This window comes from Elephas maximus, chromosome 22 (assembly GCF_024166365.1).
Source record: "Elephas maximus indicus isolate mEleMax1 chromosome 22, mEleMax1 primary haplotype, whole genome shotgun sequence".
In the NCBI taxonomy this organism is placed as follows: domain Eukaryota; kingdom Metazoa; phylum Chordata; class Mammalia; order Proboscidea; family Elephantidae; genus Elephas; species Elephas maximus.
In genome coordinates this window covers 61,495,999-61,512,931 of record NC_064840.1, presented here as the reverse complement: position 1 = coordinate 61,512,931, position 16,933 = coordinate 61,495,999, and the positions used below count along the sequence as shown (strand labels likewise).

At 35.5% G+C, this 16,933-nt stretch overlaps 1 protein-coding gene across 1 annotated transcript in view; it reads left to right on the top strand.

Moving 5' to 3' along the window:
• The window catches only part of LOC126065536 (disintegrin and metalloproteinase domain-containing protein 32-like), a 157,860-nt gene that overhangs the window by 51,705 nt on the left and 89,222 nt on the right, over window positions 1-16,933 (top strand). Inside the window, exons 8-10 of the mRNA XM_049865634.1 lie at window positions 2,244-2,315; window positions 2,515-2,681; window positions 11,883-11,964. Coding sequence (XP_049721591.1) covers window positions 2,244-2,315; window positions 2,515-2,681; window positions 11,883-11,964 — 321 coding nt within the window. The remainder of the gene's footprint in view (window positions 1-2,243; window positions 2,316-2,514; window positions 2,682-11,882; window positions 11,965-16,933) is intronic.

The following is a 16,933-nucleotide window of genomic DNA, read 5'->3' as shown; positions in this document are numbered from 1 at the left end:
AACACTTAACCACTATGCCACCAGGGTTTCCCCCTGAGACTCATAGCCTAGCCAAGTCGATACATAACATTAACCATCACAGCCAAGGAAGACTTTGTGTCGTTTCTTTGCAAGGGCACATAAGTGTGAGAAAAGGCCCTTTTCACGACACTGTGAGAAGTTTGGTATGATTAATATACAGAATTGAACACGGGAAGTAGAAAGAGAGAAATTAAGGAATTGATAGGATATTTCGATTTTACCCTAAAAGCATTGGAGAGTCGTTGAAAGATTTTAAGCAGGGGAGTGACATATTTAAATTTTCTTTTTTTGTGTCATCATTTTGGCAGTAGTATAGGGAGTGGATTGCTGGTGGGAAAAATGGAGCAGAAGGGACTATATAAGAGACTTTTCCAGGAACAAAGTGAAAAATTATGAATTAGTGGCATTAGGAATAGAAAGAAAGGGATAGATTTAGGTGAGGCTGAATTAGAAGGACTTATAAATTGATCTGATTCATTCATTTACTTAACAAATTTATTGAGCATCTTCTAGATGACAGTCAGTGTTCTAGTTACTGAGGACATGGCAGTGAACCAAACGGAAAAGTTTCTGCTGTCGTGGACATGCATTGTTATAACTGTAGGAGGTGACAGATGATAATACCATTTACTAAAGTAGTGAAAATGTAAGTAGGAGCATTTTTTTTTTTTTAATTGAGGGAGGGGGTGGAGATGTGTTCAGTTTTGGATATGTTTAGTCTGGAAGGCCTGTGGGACATCCAAAGGGTGGTGTTCTACAGGAAGTTCATCTATGTATAGGGAGTTCGGGAGAGAGAGGTGTTCTAAACATATGTGAATCATGAACATATAGACTAGGATTAATGCCAGTGGAGTAAAAAGGGCAGCAAGGAAAGATGTAAAAAATGAGAAAAGAGATCCCCTCGGGCACTATTTTTTTAGTATTAGAAGGAGAGGAGGTAAGGCAGAACGGGTAGCACCTGATTTTGGGGATTGCTCTCTGAATTCTTGCAGATAATCAACCTTTTTATCCTACAGTCGAGTTTGGCTTGTTAAGCCAAGCTTCTCCTTTTTTCTTTTTAAAATCATTTTAAACTCTCTTGGTTATTTCCAAAGAAGAATAAAGCTGATGTGAGTTGGGTGTTGCCTCACTTGATTGCCTCGGTGGACTTCTGAGGAACAGTTTCTGGAGAGGAGCATTACAAAGTAGAATTCTTCCAGGCTCTACTGGATCAAGATATTACAGAATGTCCGTGTCAGTCATTCTTTTAGTCCTCCTGACATGTATAATGAGCTGTAAAAATTCCCTGTTTAGCCCCTGTTATGGATTTTGAAATAATTACAGGTTCATGAATGACTGCAAAAAATCTTATAGGGAAGTCCTGTGTACCCTTCTCCCAGCCTCGCCAACGGTTAACATCTTAACACAATATAATACAGTATCGAAACCAAAATCCACAGAGTTCATTTAGATTTCATCAGTTATATACATACTTTTGTGTGTGTGTATGACTTTATGCAAATTTATCACGTGTTGCCTTGTGTAACCACCACCACAATCAAAAAACTCACCACAAGACTCCCTATTGTTATCACTTTATAGCCACACCCATCCTCTCTCCCTTACTCTAACCCATGGCTACCATGAATTTATTCTCCATCTCTATGATTATTGTCCTGAATTTCATGAATGTTACATTAATGGAGTCATGCAGTATGTATGTATCCTTTTGAGATTGTTTTTTTACACTCAATATAATATTCTTGAAGTTCATGCAAATCGTTTCATGTATCAGTAGTTCATTTCTTTTTTTTTTTTTTTGGCTGAGTAGTGTTTTATAGTGTGAATGTACCATGATTTGTTTAACAAATTGACCATTGAAGGACACATGAGTAGTTTCCAGTTTTTGCCTATTACCAATAAAGTTTCTGTAAGCATTTGTGTACAGGTTTTTGTGTGAACCTCAGTTTTCATTTCTTTGGGATAAATGTCCAGGAGTGCAATTGCTGGGTGATACGGTAAGTCCATTTTCTTGTTTTGAAAGAAACCGCTAAAGTATTTTTCAGTGTGGCTGTACCATTTTATACTGCCACCAATGATGTATATTCATTTTTTATTTATTAATATCTTATCTTGGGCTGTTATAACCCCAAAGTAGCCTCAGACTTTCTAGGAGTAGATAGAGAGTAAATCCCCAAAACATTACCTAACAAATTGTATTTAAAATTAATTCTCTTTTTCAGTATGATTACTTGGGCTCTGATAATACGATAGTAACAAGTAAAATTGTTGAACTTACTGGCCTTGTAAATTCGGTAAGTACTTTCCTTTTCATATTAGTTAGGAGAAATTCTTTGAAATTATAATTTGGATTAACTTGATATGGCATTTCTGGATAATTAAGTTATCCATACAAACTGAATGTGGGTTTGTCAAAACACTGACTTAGTTTCTAGGATATTATAAGACAACATAAAGATTAATTTTGCATGTATTTATCTCTTCTGTTTTTAGATCTTTACCCAATTTAAAGTTACTATTGTGCTGTCATCATTGGAGTTGTGGTCAGATAAAAATAAGATTTCTACAGTTGGTGAGGCAGATGAATTACTGCATAGATTTTTAGAATGGAAACAGTCCTACCTTACTCTAAGGCCCCATGATATTGCGTACCTATTCATGTAAGAATAATGTTTCAGTATATTACTAGAAAGAAAATAAAGATCTGTGATAATGATGTAGCTTAATTTAGGAAATTGTTATTCATTCCTGACAATTCATGCTTTGATTATTCATTATGTGTTTTATTCAGGCCTTGTGGTTGCTTTCTTGCCAGGCAATAAGAAAAAATTGTGAACGTTTATTTCTGTGCTTATCTTTTTACCAGCAAAGAGATCAAGATTTGAAGTTAAGCCATTTCAGGACTTTCGCCTCTAGTGGTGGATCTAGAGTTTGAACTCACAGTTTGTAACTCCAGAGCCCATACTCTTAACCACTACGTAAAGAGATAGGGTTTATATTGTGAAGTTTAGAGTTTTATTACCAGCTTTTATCATAAGGCTTGGTAAAGTAGGTTAAAAATATTTTATCTTAGTGAATTTTCTGCACTATTTTTTAAATGTTAGTTTTCTAGTGATCAGTTATAGTTAATTATTATTTTATTTAGATTAAATTTATAGGTAATTATAATCAGAATGTCTTTCAATAGCTCTGTATACAGTAACATGCCACATAGTGTCTGTTCCAGCAATGTCCGACTGCATGTAAGTCTGTAGTCCCATTAGGTTATAAAAGAATTTCGGAAATCCCCATCGGAGTAATAATACAGTAATAATAATAATGTTTTGATGCACACCGCAAAGTAGTGCCCATTTGTTATTACAAACCATTGTATGTACCTCGAATTTTTAATACAACTGGCTTTGCAGGTGTTGGTTTGTAACTATAGGTTGTGTGTAAGTTGGGTGTTGCTAACCTTGGGACTTCCTGTATGTAGTACAGTGTTCGCACAACATCCAAATCCCATAACATCCTATTTCCTGGATGTCAGCAATGTGTGACTGTAAATGTATATATTTCCTTTTGCTTGTGTAAGATTAATCGTTCCCACACATGCGTGTCAGCCATAAGTATTATTACTTTTTTCATTTGATGCCAGTCTAATGGATATCAATTGATGTCATTGTCATTTTAATTTGCTTTTTTCTGACAACTAGTGAATTTGAGCATCTTTCCATGTGCTCATTGATCACTTGGATTTATGCTTCTGTAATTGCCTTTTCATGTCAGTTGACTATTGCCTTGCAATTTGTAAGGGCTTTTTTAAAAATGAGAGCATTGTCTCCATATTTTGGTAAGAGTATAAGTAAAACTTGTGAAAGCTGGAAACTGTGTAAGGTGGAAACCTACCAGAGAAGGAAAACTCAAATATTTTCCACTAAAAGGAGTGATAAAAAAGTGGTAAGACCTCAGGCTGTCAAAGGTGGGAAACCTACGAGACCTGGAAAAACAAGGAAGTCCCATCGAGTTCTAGCTCTCACAGGTTTCACTGTATTTTGAGTTCTGCAAATTCGAAGAAACATTCTCCCCACTCTAGGGACCTCTATAAGACCCTAGGACTTTCCTTTGAGACCCAAGTAAATGGAGAGATTCACCATGTTTATGGATTGGGAGCCTTAGTAGTGTTAAGATTTGGTTCTCCACAAACTGATTGATCGATTCTATACACTTTCAATCAATATCCCAGCAGCAATTTTGTAGAAACTTAGAAGCTGATTCTAAAATTTATATGAAACAACAAAACTTAGAATAGCCAAAGCAATTTTCAAAAAAGAAAAACAGATTTGAAGAGCTTACATTACTTGATTTAAATAATTTTTACAAAGGTACAGTAATCAAGGCAATGTGGTATGGACAAAAGGATATAAAAATAAACTCACACATGCAGGTCAAATGATTTTTGACAAAGGTACAAGAGTAATTAAATTAAGAAAAAATATTCTTTTCAACAAATGGTACTAATGGTTATCCATATGCAAAAATATGAACCTTCATCCATACCTCACAATATATGCAATAATTAACTTAAAATGGATCATACAACTAAATAGCCTAAGCTTAAAATTTAAAAACTGCTAGAAGAAAACATAGGAGAGGAATCTTTGTAATCATGGGTTGGGCAAAGCTTTTTTTTTTTTTTGGTATAATACCAAAAGCATGATTCATAAAATGATTGGTAAGTTGGACTTCATTAAAATTGGCAATTTCTGCTCTTTGAAATACACTATTAAGAAAATGAAAAGTATGCAACAGCCACATATTTACAGGAAATACTTTCAGATCACAGATCTGATGAAGTATGATGTCCTTCACCAGGGATTGGTCCCTTCTGATAACAAGTCCAAAGTAATGAGATGAACTCTTGCCATCCTTGCTTCTAAGGAACATTCTGGCTGTTCTTGCAATACAGATTTGTTGGTTCTTCTGGCAGCCCATGGTGTATTCAATATTCTTCACCAACACCACAATTCAAAGGCGTCAATTCTTCTTCAGTCTTTCTTATTCATTGTTCAGCTTTCTCATGCATATGAGGTGATTGAAAATACCATGGCTTGGTTCAGCTGTACCTTAGTCCCCAAAGTGATAGCTTTGCTTTCTAATATTTTAAAGAGATCTTTTGCAGCAGATTTGCCCAATGCAATATGTCCTCTGATTTCTTAACTGCTGGTTCCATGGGCATTGATAACAGATCCAAGTAAAATGAAATGCTTGACCACTCCAATTGCTTCTCTGTTTATCATGATGTTGTTTATTGGTCCAGTTTGAGGATTTTTGTGTTCTTTGTGTTGAGCAGTAATCCATACTGAAGGCTGTAGTTTTTCATATTCATCAATAAGTGCTTCAAGTCTTCTTCTCTTTCAGAAAGGAAGGCTGTGTCATCTGCATATTGCAGATTGTTAATGAGTCTTCTTTCGATTCTTATGGCCTGTTGTTCTTCATATAGTGCAGGTTCTCGGATTATTTTCTCACCGTACAGATTGAATAATTATGTCGAAAGGATAAAACCCTGACACATGCCTTTCCTGAATTTAAATCACTCAGTACCCCTTGTTCTGTCCCAGCGACTGCTGCTTGGTCTATGTACAGGTTCTATGTACAGGTTCTTCATGAGCACAATTAAGTGTTCTGGAATTCCTATTCGTCGCAATGTTATCCGTAATTTGTTATGATCGGCACAGACAAATGCCTTTGCACAGTCAATAAAACACAGGTAAACACCTTTCTGGTATTCTCTGCTTTCAGCCAAAATCCATTTGACATCAGCAACAATATCCCTCACTCCACGACCTCTTCTAAATCCAGCTTCAACTTCTGGCTGTTCCCTGTCTATGTACTGTTGTAACAACTTTTGAGTACTCTTCAGCAAAATTTTACTTGTGCGTGATATTAATGATATTGTTCTATGATTTCTGCATTCTGTTGGATCACCTTTTTTTGGAATGGGCACAAATATGGATCTTTCCCAGTCAGTTGGCCAGGAAGCTCTCTTCCAGATTTCTTGACATAAAAGAATGAACACCTCCAGTGCTGAATCCATTTATTGAAACATTTCAGTCGGTATTCTGTCAATTCTTGGAGCCTTGTTTTTTGTCTTTGCCTTCAGTGCAGCTTGGACTTCTTCATTCAGTACCATTGGTTCTTGATCATATGCTACCTCCTAAAATGGTTGAATGTCACCCAGTTATTTTCAGTACAGTGACTCTTTGTATTCTTTCCATGTTCTTTTGATGCTTTCTGCATCTTTCAATATTTTCCCTGCAGAATTCTTCAATATTGCACCTTGAGGCTTGAGTTTTTTCTTCAGTTTTTTCAGCTTTAGAAATGGTGAGCATGTTCTCTCCTTTTGGTTTTCTACCTCCAGGTCTTTGCACATTAATTATAATAATTTACTTTGTCTTCTGGAGTTGCCCCTTGAATTCTTCTGTTCAGCTCTTTTACGTCATCATTTCTTTTGTTTGTTTTAGCTACTCTACATTCAAGAGCAAATTTCAGAGCCTGTACTGACATTCATTTCAGTCTTTTCTTCCTTCCCTGTCTTTTTAATGACATTTTGTTTTCTTCATTTATGATTTTCTTGATGTCATTCCACAACTCCTCTGGTTTTCAGCTCTTAGTGTTCAGTAAGTCAACTCTGTTCTTGAGATGGTCTCTAAATTCAGGTGAGCTATTTTTTTTTTTTTTTTTTTATCGTTAAGGTTGTACTTTGGCTCTCGTGGACTTGCTTTAGTTTTCTTCAGCTTCACCTTGAACTTACATACCAGCAACTGATGTTCTGTTCCTCAGTCAGTCCCTGGCCTTGTTCTGACTGATGATACAGAGCTTCTCTGTCATCTCTTTCCACAGATGTAGTAGGTTTGATTCCTGTGTATTCCATCTGGTGAGGTCCATGTGTATAATTGCTGTTTATGTTGTTGAAAAAAGGTATTTGGTATGAAGAAGTTGTAGGTCTTGCAAAATTCTATGATGTGATCTCTGGCATTGTTTCTATCACGAAGGCCATACTTTCCAATTACTACCCCTTCTATGTTTCCAACTTCAGCATTCCAATCACCAGTAATTAACAATGCATCTTGATTGCATGTTTGATGAATTTCAGACTGTAGAAGTTGGTAAAAATCTTTAATTTCCTCATCTTTGGTATTAGTGGTTGGTGCCTAAATTGACTAATAGTCATATTAACTGGTCTTCCTTTTAGGTGTACAGATATTATCCTATCACTGACAACGTTGTACTTCAGGATAGATCTTGAAATGCCCTTTTTGATGTTGAATGCCATTCCTCTTCAATTTGTCATTCCCGCTAGTAGACCATATGTTTGTCCAACTCAAAATGGCTAATACCAGTCCATTTCAGGTCCCTAATGCCTAGGATATCAATTTTCATGCATTCCATTTCATTTTTGATGACTTCCAATTTTCGATATTTCGATTATTAATGGATGTTTGCAGCTGTTTCTTCTTATTTTGAATCCTACCACATCAGCAAATGAAGGCCCTGAAAGCTTGACTCCATCCACGTCGTTAAGGTCAACTCTACTTTGAGGAGGCAACTCTTCCCCAGTAATATTTTGAATGCCTTCCAACCCGAGGGGCTCATCTTCTGGCAGTATACCAGACAATACTTCACTGCCATTCATAAAGTTTTCACTGGCCAATTTTTTCAGAAGTAGACCACCAGGTCCTTCTTCCTAGTGTGTTTTAGTCTGGAAAAGCTCAGCTAAAACCTGTCCACCATGGGTGACCCTGCTGGTATTTGAAATATCAGTGGCATACCTTTAGCATCAGAGCAACACAAAGCTACCACAGTACAACAAAGTGACAGACTTGTGGGGTATGTTAGATTAGGTTCATTTATTTGACTTTGTTTTTGAGACTTAATTTTATGCTTTTAATCAGTAATGCATTTACATTTTTCAAAAGTCAAAATTATATGCAAAATGACATAAAGAAAATTCTTACTGCTGTTCTGCCACCTCTGTCATTGGCTTCCGGGCCCCAATGAAAACGTTTTTATTAGTGACTTATTTATCCTTTTGGTGGTCATTTTGTAAATTTAAGCAAATAAATGTATTTATTCTTATTGTGTCTCCTTTCTTAAACAAAATGATGCATGATATATTACTCTAATTCTGAGTCTTACATTTTTTTGCTTAACAATATATCTCATAATCTTTGAAGATTTTTAACCCTTGTATTATACTCCATTATGTGATATTGCCATAGCTTATTTAGTTAGTCTCCTAATGCTTGACACTTGGATTGTTTCCAGTATTTTATTACTATAAGGAATCCTACAATGAAAAACAAAAAATTCATATGTATTTCATTTTATATACGTGTATATGTATCTGGATAGATGTGGGGTTTGTTTCCCCACAATCTTGCCACAAAGATGTAAAGTCTAAATTTATTTTTTGCCTGCATACCAAAACAAAACAAAACAAAACCCATTGCCATCGAGTTGATCCCCATAGGTCAGAGTAGACCTGCCCCATAGAGTTTCTAAGGAGCCTCTGGTGGATTTGAACTGCTGACCTTTTGGTTAGCAGCTGTAGTGCTTAACCACTACACCACCAAGGTTTCCTTTGCCTACATAGTGCACAAGAAATGGTATCTTGGTATAGTTTTAATTTGCATTTCTTTTTCATGAGATGGATAACTAGATATATAGATAGATAAATTTTCTTGTGTTTGCAATGGGAGGCAAATTTCCTTCCCAACTGGTAGTTTGTCTTTTGACATGTCTTGTGGTGTTTTTATTTTAATTGCCATACAAAATATATTTATTCTTAAGAAGCAGAATTCATCAGGATTTTCTTTTATAGTTTTTGGATTTTGAGTCATGATTAAAAAGGTCTTCCCACTTCACAGTTATAAGGAACTTTTAAATTTCTTTTCCATGTGAATTTTAGACCCAGCCTGTCTACCTGTAACCTGTTGCCTTTGAGCATATTTTGACTCATAGCGACTCTACAGGACAGAGTAGAACCGCCCCATAGGGTTTCCGAGGAGTGGCTGGTGGATTCGAACTGTCAACCTTTTGGTTAGCAGCCGTAGCTCTTAACCACTGTGCCATCAGGGCTCCACAACCTGTGTAGCTCCTAAAAAATATTGGCATTTTTATTAGGCCCACATTAATAAATTAACTTATGGAGAGCTATGGTGCCTTCTAATCTTAGGCATGTTGTGTCTTTCCACTTGTTCAAATATGCTTTTGTGCCCTTCCGAGTTAGTTTCTCTCATACAGGTTTTGTACATTTATTCCTAGATGTGACTTTTTCTGAGTATTTTATCTTTTTTTTGTTAATATTATAAAAGGATCTTCTATTGTGTCTTCTACCTGGATGTTGTTTGTATGTATAAAAAATACTAATTTTTGTATATTGATTTTTACATCCCACTCCCTTACTGAATTTCCTTATTGTTTTTAATAGTCATTAAGTTGATTACCTTGGTTTTTTTCATTCATACAAGAACATCACCTGCATATATAGGTAGTTTTACCTCTTTTTTCTTAACTTTTATCTTCAGTTTCTTTCTGTAGTCTTATTGCTTTGGTTAACATCTTACTATAATGTGAAATACTAGTGGTAATTATGGTAACATTGGGCATGCATGTCTTCTTTACTTTAGTGGGAATGTTACCCTATTCAGTAAGATGCTGACTCTGAGGCTGAAATGCGTGTGTGTGTGTGTGTGTGTGTGTATAATATTAAGACAGTATGCTTGTTATACCAAGAATTTGAAAAAAATTACCTTTCAGCGTTCATGAGGACAATAATAAGATATTCTTCTTAATGCTTTTAATACAAATAATTATAGAAATCTATTACACAACTTTGAATCATTCTTGTATTCCTAGAATAAACCTCATTTCATCATGATGTATTGTCTTTTAAAAGAATGTTGAACTTTGATTGTATTAATATATGTAAGTGAGGTTTGTGGAAGATAATTTATCTCATTAGAAATACAGAAATTATGGTACAACCAACATCTTTGAATTGGTGTAACACTTCTTGATATCTTACTTTATTGAAGCAACACACTTTGGATATCTACAGTGAGTGACGTCCTAGTAGAGATACTTGAAATAGTATAATAGCAGTAGATCTCTGTGGCCTTTGCGCTCCAGAAGCTTACAACGTGGTATAAGTAAGTTGTACAGTGGACACAAAGAACATAGTGATATTTATAGAGATATTTACATTATCTCTACCTGTTTTCAGTTTACAGGAGAAAGAGATCAAGAAGAGAGCAGAAGTGAGACAAAGCAATATGTAGATAGGTTCTAAATAGACATGGGAGGGCAGAGTTACCTAAAACAAACAAACAAACAAACAACCAAACCCGTTGCCATTGAGTTGATCCCGACTCACAGTGAAGGCAGAGTTAACCAACCAAGCCACTGCCATCGAGTAGATTCTGACTCATAGTGACCCTTTAGGACAGAGTAGAAGTGCCCCATAGAGTTTCCAAGGAGCGCCTGGTGGATTTGAACTGCCAACCTCTTGGTTGGCAGCCGTAGCACTTAACCACTGTGCCACCAGGGTTTCCAGAAGGCAGAGTGAGGCCTCGGTAAATTGAGAGCAGAGACAGGAGGTGGGAAAGCATTCCAGGTTATGGAAATAATATGCTTAGAGCCATGAAATGAGGTAACTCTACAGTTAGAAATGGGGCTTACTCTTAGAAGGAGGTAAAGGGGACAAGAAACACTGACGAGGTAAAATGCTTGGGCCTGTTAACTGATCTGATGTGGAGACTGGATGGGGATGGGCAGTTTGGAGCAAAAATAAAACAGTACAAAACCAAAAGCACTATTTTGAGTCCAGCTCATCAGGAGTGTGCAGAGTTTTATGGAAAGTCTTAGGATTTGTAAAGAGAGAGGGAGTTATTAAGGTGGAACTACCTTGACTGAAAAATGTAAACAATACTTAGACAGTGAGATGTGAAGTCAAAGTTGGGAGTTAGGAGCAAATACTTGGAAACAAGTGCTGGAGGTGTTAGTTATGAACAATATCTGAGGTACAGAATAAAGGCATCAGTGGGGAGACAGTACAGTTGTGAAGTGAAATGCAGTTGAGACAGAACGGGCATTTCAAATTGAGAATTGAGTACCAGGCTTCTTTATATACCTCCTGGCATGCTTATTTTGGTGGGGACTGTAAAGATGGCAGTATATGTTTGCACCTTACTGGCTGAGAGTATAGGTCTGGACCTAGACTGCCTGAGTTCATGTTCTGTCAGTAGCGCTTATTAATCACGCTACTTTGAAAGAGTTACTTATACTTCCCATCTGATAGTTTCATTTGTTTAATGGGGAAAAATATAGTATCTATTTTGTTGATTTTTTTCTGAGAATTAAGTGGAATCATTTATGTAAAGCTGTGAGACTAGTGCTATTATTATATGACAATTTATATGGGCCCTTAATGCTGAAGTAATAATGTTAAGTCTTAGTACAATAAAGTCATTCCTATGAGAGATTGGTGATCTTTTTTTCATAGATGTGGCAAGTTTTAATCTATACAATAAAAATATTAATCAGTGTCATTCAAAAAATTGTTTTGGTCAAAATGTTTGGCCCAAAATGAATGTGAAGAGAACAGAAAAGTCATCAAAAATTTGGTTTAGAAATCCGGAGTGTTTAATTTTGTTAAGAATGCCTTCTAAATTAGAAACAATTAAGGGCATATGGAAAGATTGTATCTCAATTTGCTTCAGATTAGGACTTTATGAACTACAGATTTAAATTATTAGAAGCAATTCTCACTTTTAAATTATTTGCTAAAATTAATTATAAATGTGTACATATTTATTTAGTTATAGGGATTATCCAAATTACGTTGGAGCAGCATTTCCCGGAAAGATGTGTGATAGCCATTACTCTGCAGGGGTGGCTTTGGTGAGCAATTATTTAATCTTTAAAAATTTACTTATTACTAAAAATGATCTAACAGGATAGTACATACTTTATACACTTTATATTTATAATTAGATGTTTGATTTGTATCCATTACTATGAACAATTTGAAATGTGTAGAACGAAAAGTATTCTATAAAACAGTTGACTATATTTAGAAGTTAAAGTGGGAATAAAAATATCACAAACACACATGCATTCCTTAATGTATAGAATAATGGATCATGAGAAATTATCTGTAATAAATTGAAGAAATAAAGAAATTTCTATAGCCCAAATAGATTTTTCCCTGTAGATAAAATATTGGAGAAATGTTCTACAGATAAAGTAGCTTCAAATTCAAAACAAATAGAACAAAAACTGCAATAAAAATACTTTAAAATGTTTTAAACCTTTGAAAGGCAGTAGTTCAAAGAAACTTTTATATTTATTTTAAATATAGAATTTATAAATGTTATATATATGTATATACATACATACATATAATCTGTTGGTACATTTAAATGTACCATTTAATGTAATTCTTTGACCCATTTCTCATGCTATGTATTCTTTTTAAAAACAAGTTTAAATACTATGTTTTTTTGAAAAAATTATTACCGGCTAGTTTATGTTAATCACGTGAAATTTGTTAAGTACGTATAAGAAAATTAAAATAATCATACATCTTATCACCTAGACAGAGATAGCCAATATTAACATTTTGATTGATGTATATCTTTCACTTTGTGTCATCTTCTCTTCATCTGTTGCCCTGGCTCCTTCTCTTTATATAATTTTTGAAAAAATGGGATTCTGCTGCAGGTATTTTTATTTCTGATAATCAGCTAGTTTGATTTTTTACTACAGAAGTAATGCATGTGGTAAAATATTTTAAACTGTAAGTGTACTAGACAAAAAATGATAATGAAACTTTCTCCCCTTATTGTATTACTATTTAATAATTTCTATTTACATTATTCTGGTGGTTATATTTATTTATTTAAAAACATATGCCCTTACCCCTATTTTGATTTATGAAGTGTAGACAATATTGGTAATATTATTTTTGACATATTTGGACACTTTATCTACTTGCCATCTATGTTTTTATATATAGGTTCTTATATTTTCACTATTTTAGATCATATCTATTTACCTTAGCCAATATCCATGTAGTGGGTTTGAAGGAGTTTGGGGCTGATTAAGGAAAATGATATGACCATGAGATAGCAGCATTGCACAACAAGCTATTTATTGGTTTCCCCAGCATTGACAGCTGCTTGTAGGGGGTGGTCCCCACAACTGGAGGTCCTCCAGGGGCAAGCTGTGCAAGGAGCCAGCAGAAGGGGAAGAGGGCAAGGAAACTCCCAAGGAAGAGGAAAAGGGAGGGGATGCATGTTCCTATGCCATGTCCTTCTGCAACAAGGTGGGGAGTCTCTGGGTCCGAAAGCTCCAAGGACAGAAACAGTTTGGGCATCCTTATAACTACAGGGTTTTATCTTATCTCTGGCTAACAGATGTTGAGGACCATGGGGTATGTAAAGAAGGGAGACTCTAGGTGGCTAAACAGCTGCTTTTTTGGGCTATTTTTAAAAACAATTGGATGCATACAAATTTCAGTTTGGCATTGGCGGGCATTTCTGGGCTAACAGGACTTAGTTTGCTATGAAGTTGTGAACAACCTGGAGGGACCAATACACAGAGACCATCTTTGGCTCGATTATTTAACATTCCGTTGATTACTTGCTGTGAAAATAAGAGGTGTAATGTAGCTGTATGCTTCTTTTAATTTCTGTTCCACTCCATCGCCCAATTTTTATCATAGTATTTTTATTTCTATTGTCAAGATTTATAAAATTTACATCATTCTATTGAACTTTTGCACTTTGTCTATAAGTTGATTTAAAAATAAAATCAGTCAGTAGCCATTTTATAGTATTACGTATATATATGTAATATTAACTATTGAGTAAAGAATAAATATATTCATATGTCAGTAAAGCTTTGATGGTCAAAGGAGAATATTTCAATCATCAGAATCTAATGGCACTTCTTTATTTATTGTACTTTAGATGAAGGTTTGCGGAGCAAACTAGTTTCTTATTAAACAGCTAGTACACATATCGTTTTATGACATTGGTTAAAAACTCCACGACTTGTTAACACTCTCCTTTCTCAATCTTGGGTTCCTATTACCAGCTTTCCTGTCCTCTTCTGCCTTCTAGTCTTTGGCTCTGGGGTGGTGTGCCCCTTTAATCTCGTTTTGTTTTATGGGCCTGTCTAATCTTTTGCTGAAAGTTGAACCTCAGGAGTGACCTCGTTACTGAGCTAAAAGGGTGCCTGGAGACCATACTCTCCGAGTTTATTTATTTTGTAATGTTCTTTACTTCTCATGGGTGAAACCAACTACCATAGAAATTTAAAACACGTTTTGTTTTGGAACACTTTGTTTCTGGAATAACTCACCAGATTTTGTTTGTTTTTAAACATAGAAAGAGTGTATGAATGGCAAACCCTGAGTTATTTCTTTAGTGAACATGCTTTTATTTTGTCTCCACATTTGATTGATAATTTGGGTAGACATAGAATCTTAGGTCTGATGTCTTTCTACATCAGAATTTTGAAAATTTATATTGTCTTTTTGCCAAATAGTTATGAAGTGAAAGAATAGCGAGGAAATTGAAAGGACTTTTTACTGGTTAAGGAAGGAGAGAAGTCAATAAGAAAGTTAGAACAGTGAAAATGTGGTAGGAACCATAGGTTGGATCAGTGACGTGACTAGGGGAGTGTGAACCTCACTAGGTGACATTGTCAGAGGGAGTGACACCAAAATGACTGTCTATAAAATTTTTGTGCAGTGTTTCAGCAGAAATTTATTGCTTTTTATAAAAATATCCCTGTAGTTAGCTATAACAACAAAAACATTTTTCATAAGCCCAGCTTAAATGTATTACTATACCTACAAGGCTAAAGCTCTATGCTGATTTACTTTTTGAACCTTCTGATGCCCCCTAGAAAACTCTGGTGTCATAGTGGTTAAGTGCTACGGCTGCTAACCAAAGGGTCGGCAGTTCAAATCTGCCTGGCGCTCCTTGGAAACTCTGTGGGGCAGTTCTACTCTGTCCAGTAGAGTCACTATGAGTCAGAATCGACTCAATGGCACTGGATTTGGTTTTTTGGTTTAATGCCCTCCAGTCAGAGCTATCGTTATTACCCAATTATAATAACGCTTCGAATCACTTGCTTTCGTCTGCACATGCTACAAGTATGTGCTGTTGCTTTAATTGCTGCAGTGTTTTTATAGTCTCCGATTGTATCAAATTTTCTGATGTTTTAGCTACAATATTGTGGTAATTCGTACTTGTGAACCTCTATCAATAACCTTTTTGAGAATGAGGTAGTAATTAAAGGAAAAGAAGGAGTGATATATGGGAATTACAATTTACAAGTAACATCAAAAAAACATTACTAAGGATTCTGTATGGTCTGGTATGGGAGGAGGCCTATGGGGAGGCTGACACCATGATTTACCACACTGGGTGACACCAACCCTAGTGACACCACTAGGTTATTGATAAAGATCTGTTGACAAGGCCTAGGGCCATGAATCATAAGAACGAGTGGCTCAGCGGACTGTAGGATAAAATCATTGGAGGAGATGAATTCAAGGAATGATGCATTTACAAAAGTTTAATACTATTACTTTTACAAAGGCTTTATGCTTCTATGTTTAAAAGCTATTTGCTTTTACTGCAATTGAACACGTATCTCTAAATGGTAATTGTTCTGCCTGTTTAAACGTAATATAAATCGTATCCTACTGTGTCATTCTGCAACTGTATTTTTGTTGTTCTCTCCTTAATGATTTTGAGATTTATCCATGCTGACACATAGAATTCAAGTTAATTTTTTACTCTGTTTTGCTCTATTCCATTACATGAATATACCATAGTTTATTCATCCTTTATCCTTTTCGTGGACGTTTTGGCTGTTTCCAACAAGTGATGCTGTAGGACAGAATAGATCTGCCCCACATGGTTTCCCAGGCTGTAATCTTTAAGAGAGCAGATTACCAGTTTTTTTCTCTACAGAGCTGCGGGTGGACTCCAACTGCCGACCTTTCAATTAGCAGCCTAGTGCTTTAACCTTTGCACAGCTAGGGCTCCTTCCTGCTTATACAGACGCCTTCATTTTATAGCCTTTTTTTGTAGGTAGATTTTTCTAAGTTTTGTCCAGTGAGATGAAAGTAGAAATACCACGGAGAACTTCCAGAAAGCCTCTTTAAAGGAACGGTACTCATTCTTCATCACTGCCTTTCTCCAATCTGCTGCTTAAAATTCTGACATGAAGACAAGGCCATGACGTAGATATGTGGGAATAGGAAGCTGGAAGGAGCCTGGGCCCTTGAAGACCAGAAAGATGTCATTATGGGCCCTTGACTGCCTAAATGTGGTCTTTATTTATTTATTTTAACATGAGAGAGAGGTAAACTTCTGTTTTAAAGTTATTGTTATTTTGAGTTTTCTGTTACATACAGGTATATCTAATCCTTACCACTTCAGGAGAGTTTCTTGTAAACAGATATAACTGGAAATATTTTCCCCTATCCAACCTGAAAATAGGTGTATTTTAGTTATTTCAATTTAAATCATGCACTTTCTTGTCATTGTTAATATTTTTAGATTTAACGTTATTTCTTTATCTTCCATTTCTTTTCTTTTGCCTCCACTTTTCTGCCAACAGCCTAACATCACTAAAGGAAATTATAAAGAATATACTTCAGGCAGAAGGAAAGTGAAAGGGAGAGCTAAGATTCAGAGACAATGAAGAGTAATGAAAGTAATAATTATTTGAACATGGACTACAGGAAACAATAATAATAATTGTGTCTGGTGAGATTAAAATAGAGACTAGTTTGAATTAAAACAAATGATAATAATGTATCTTAGGTGGCTATCCAATACCACAG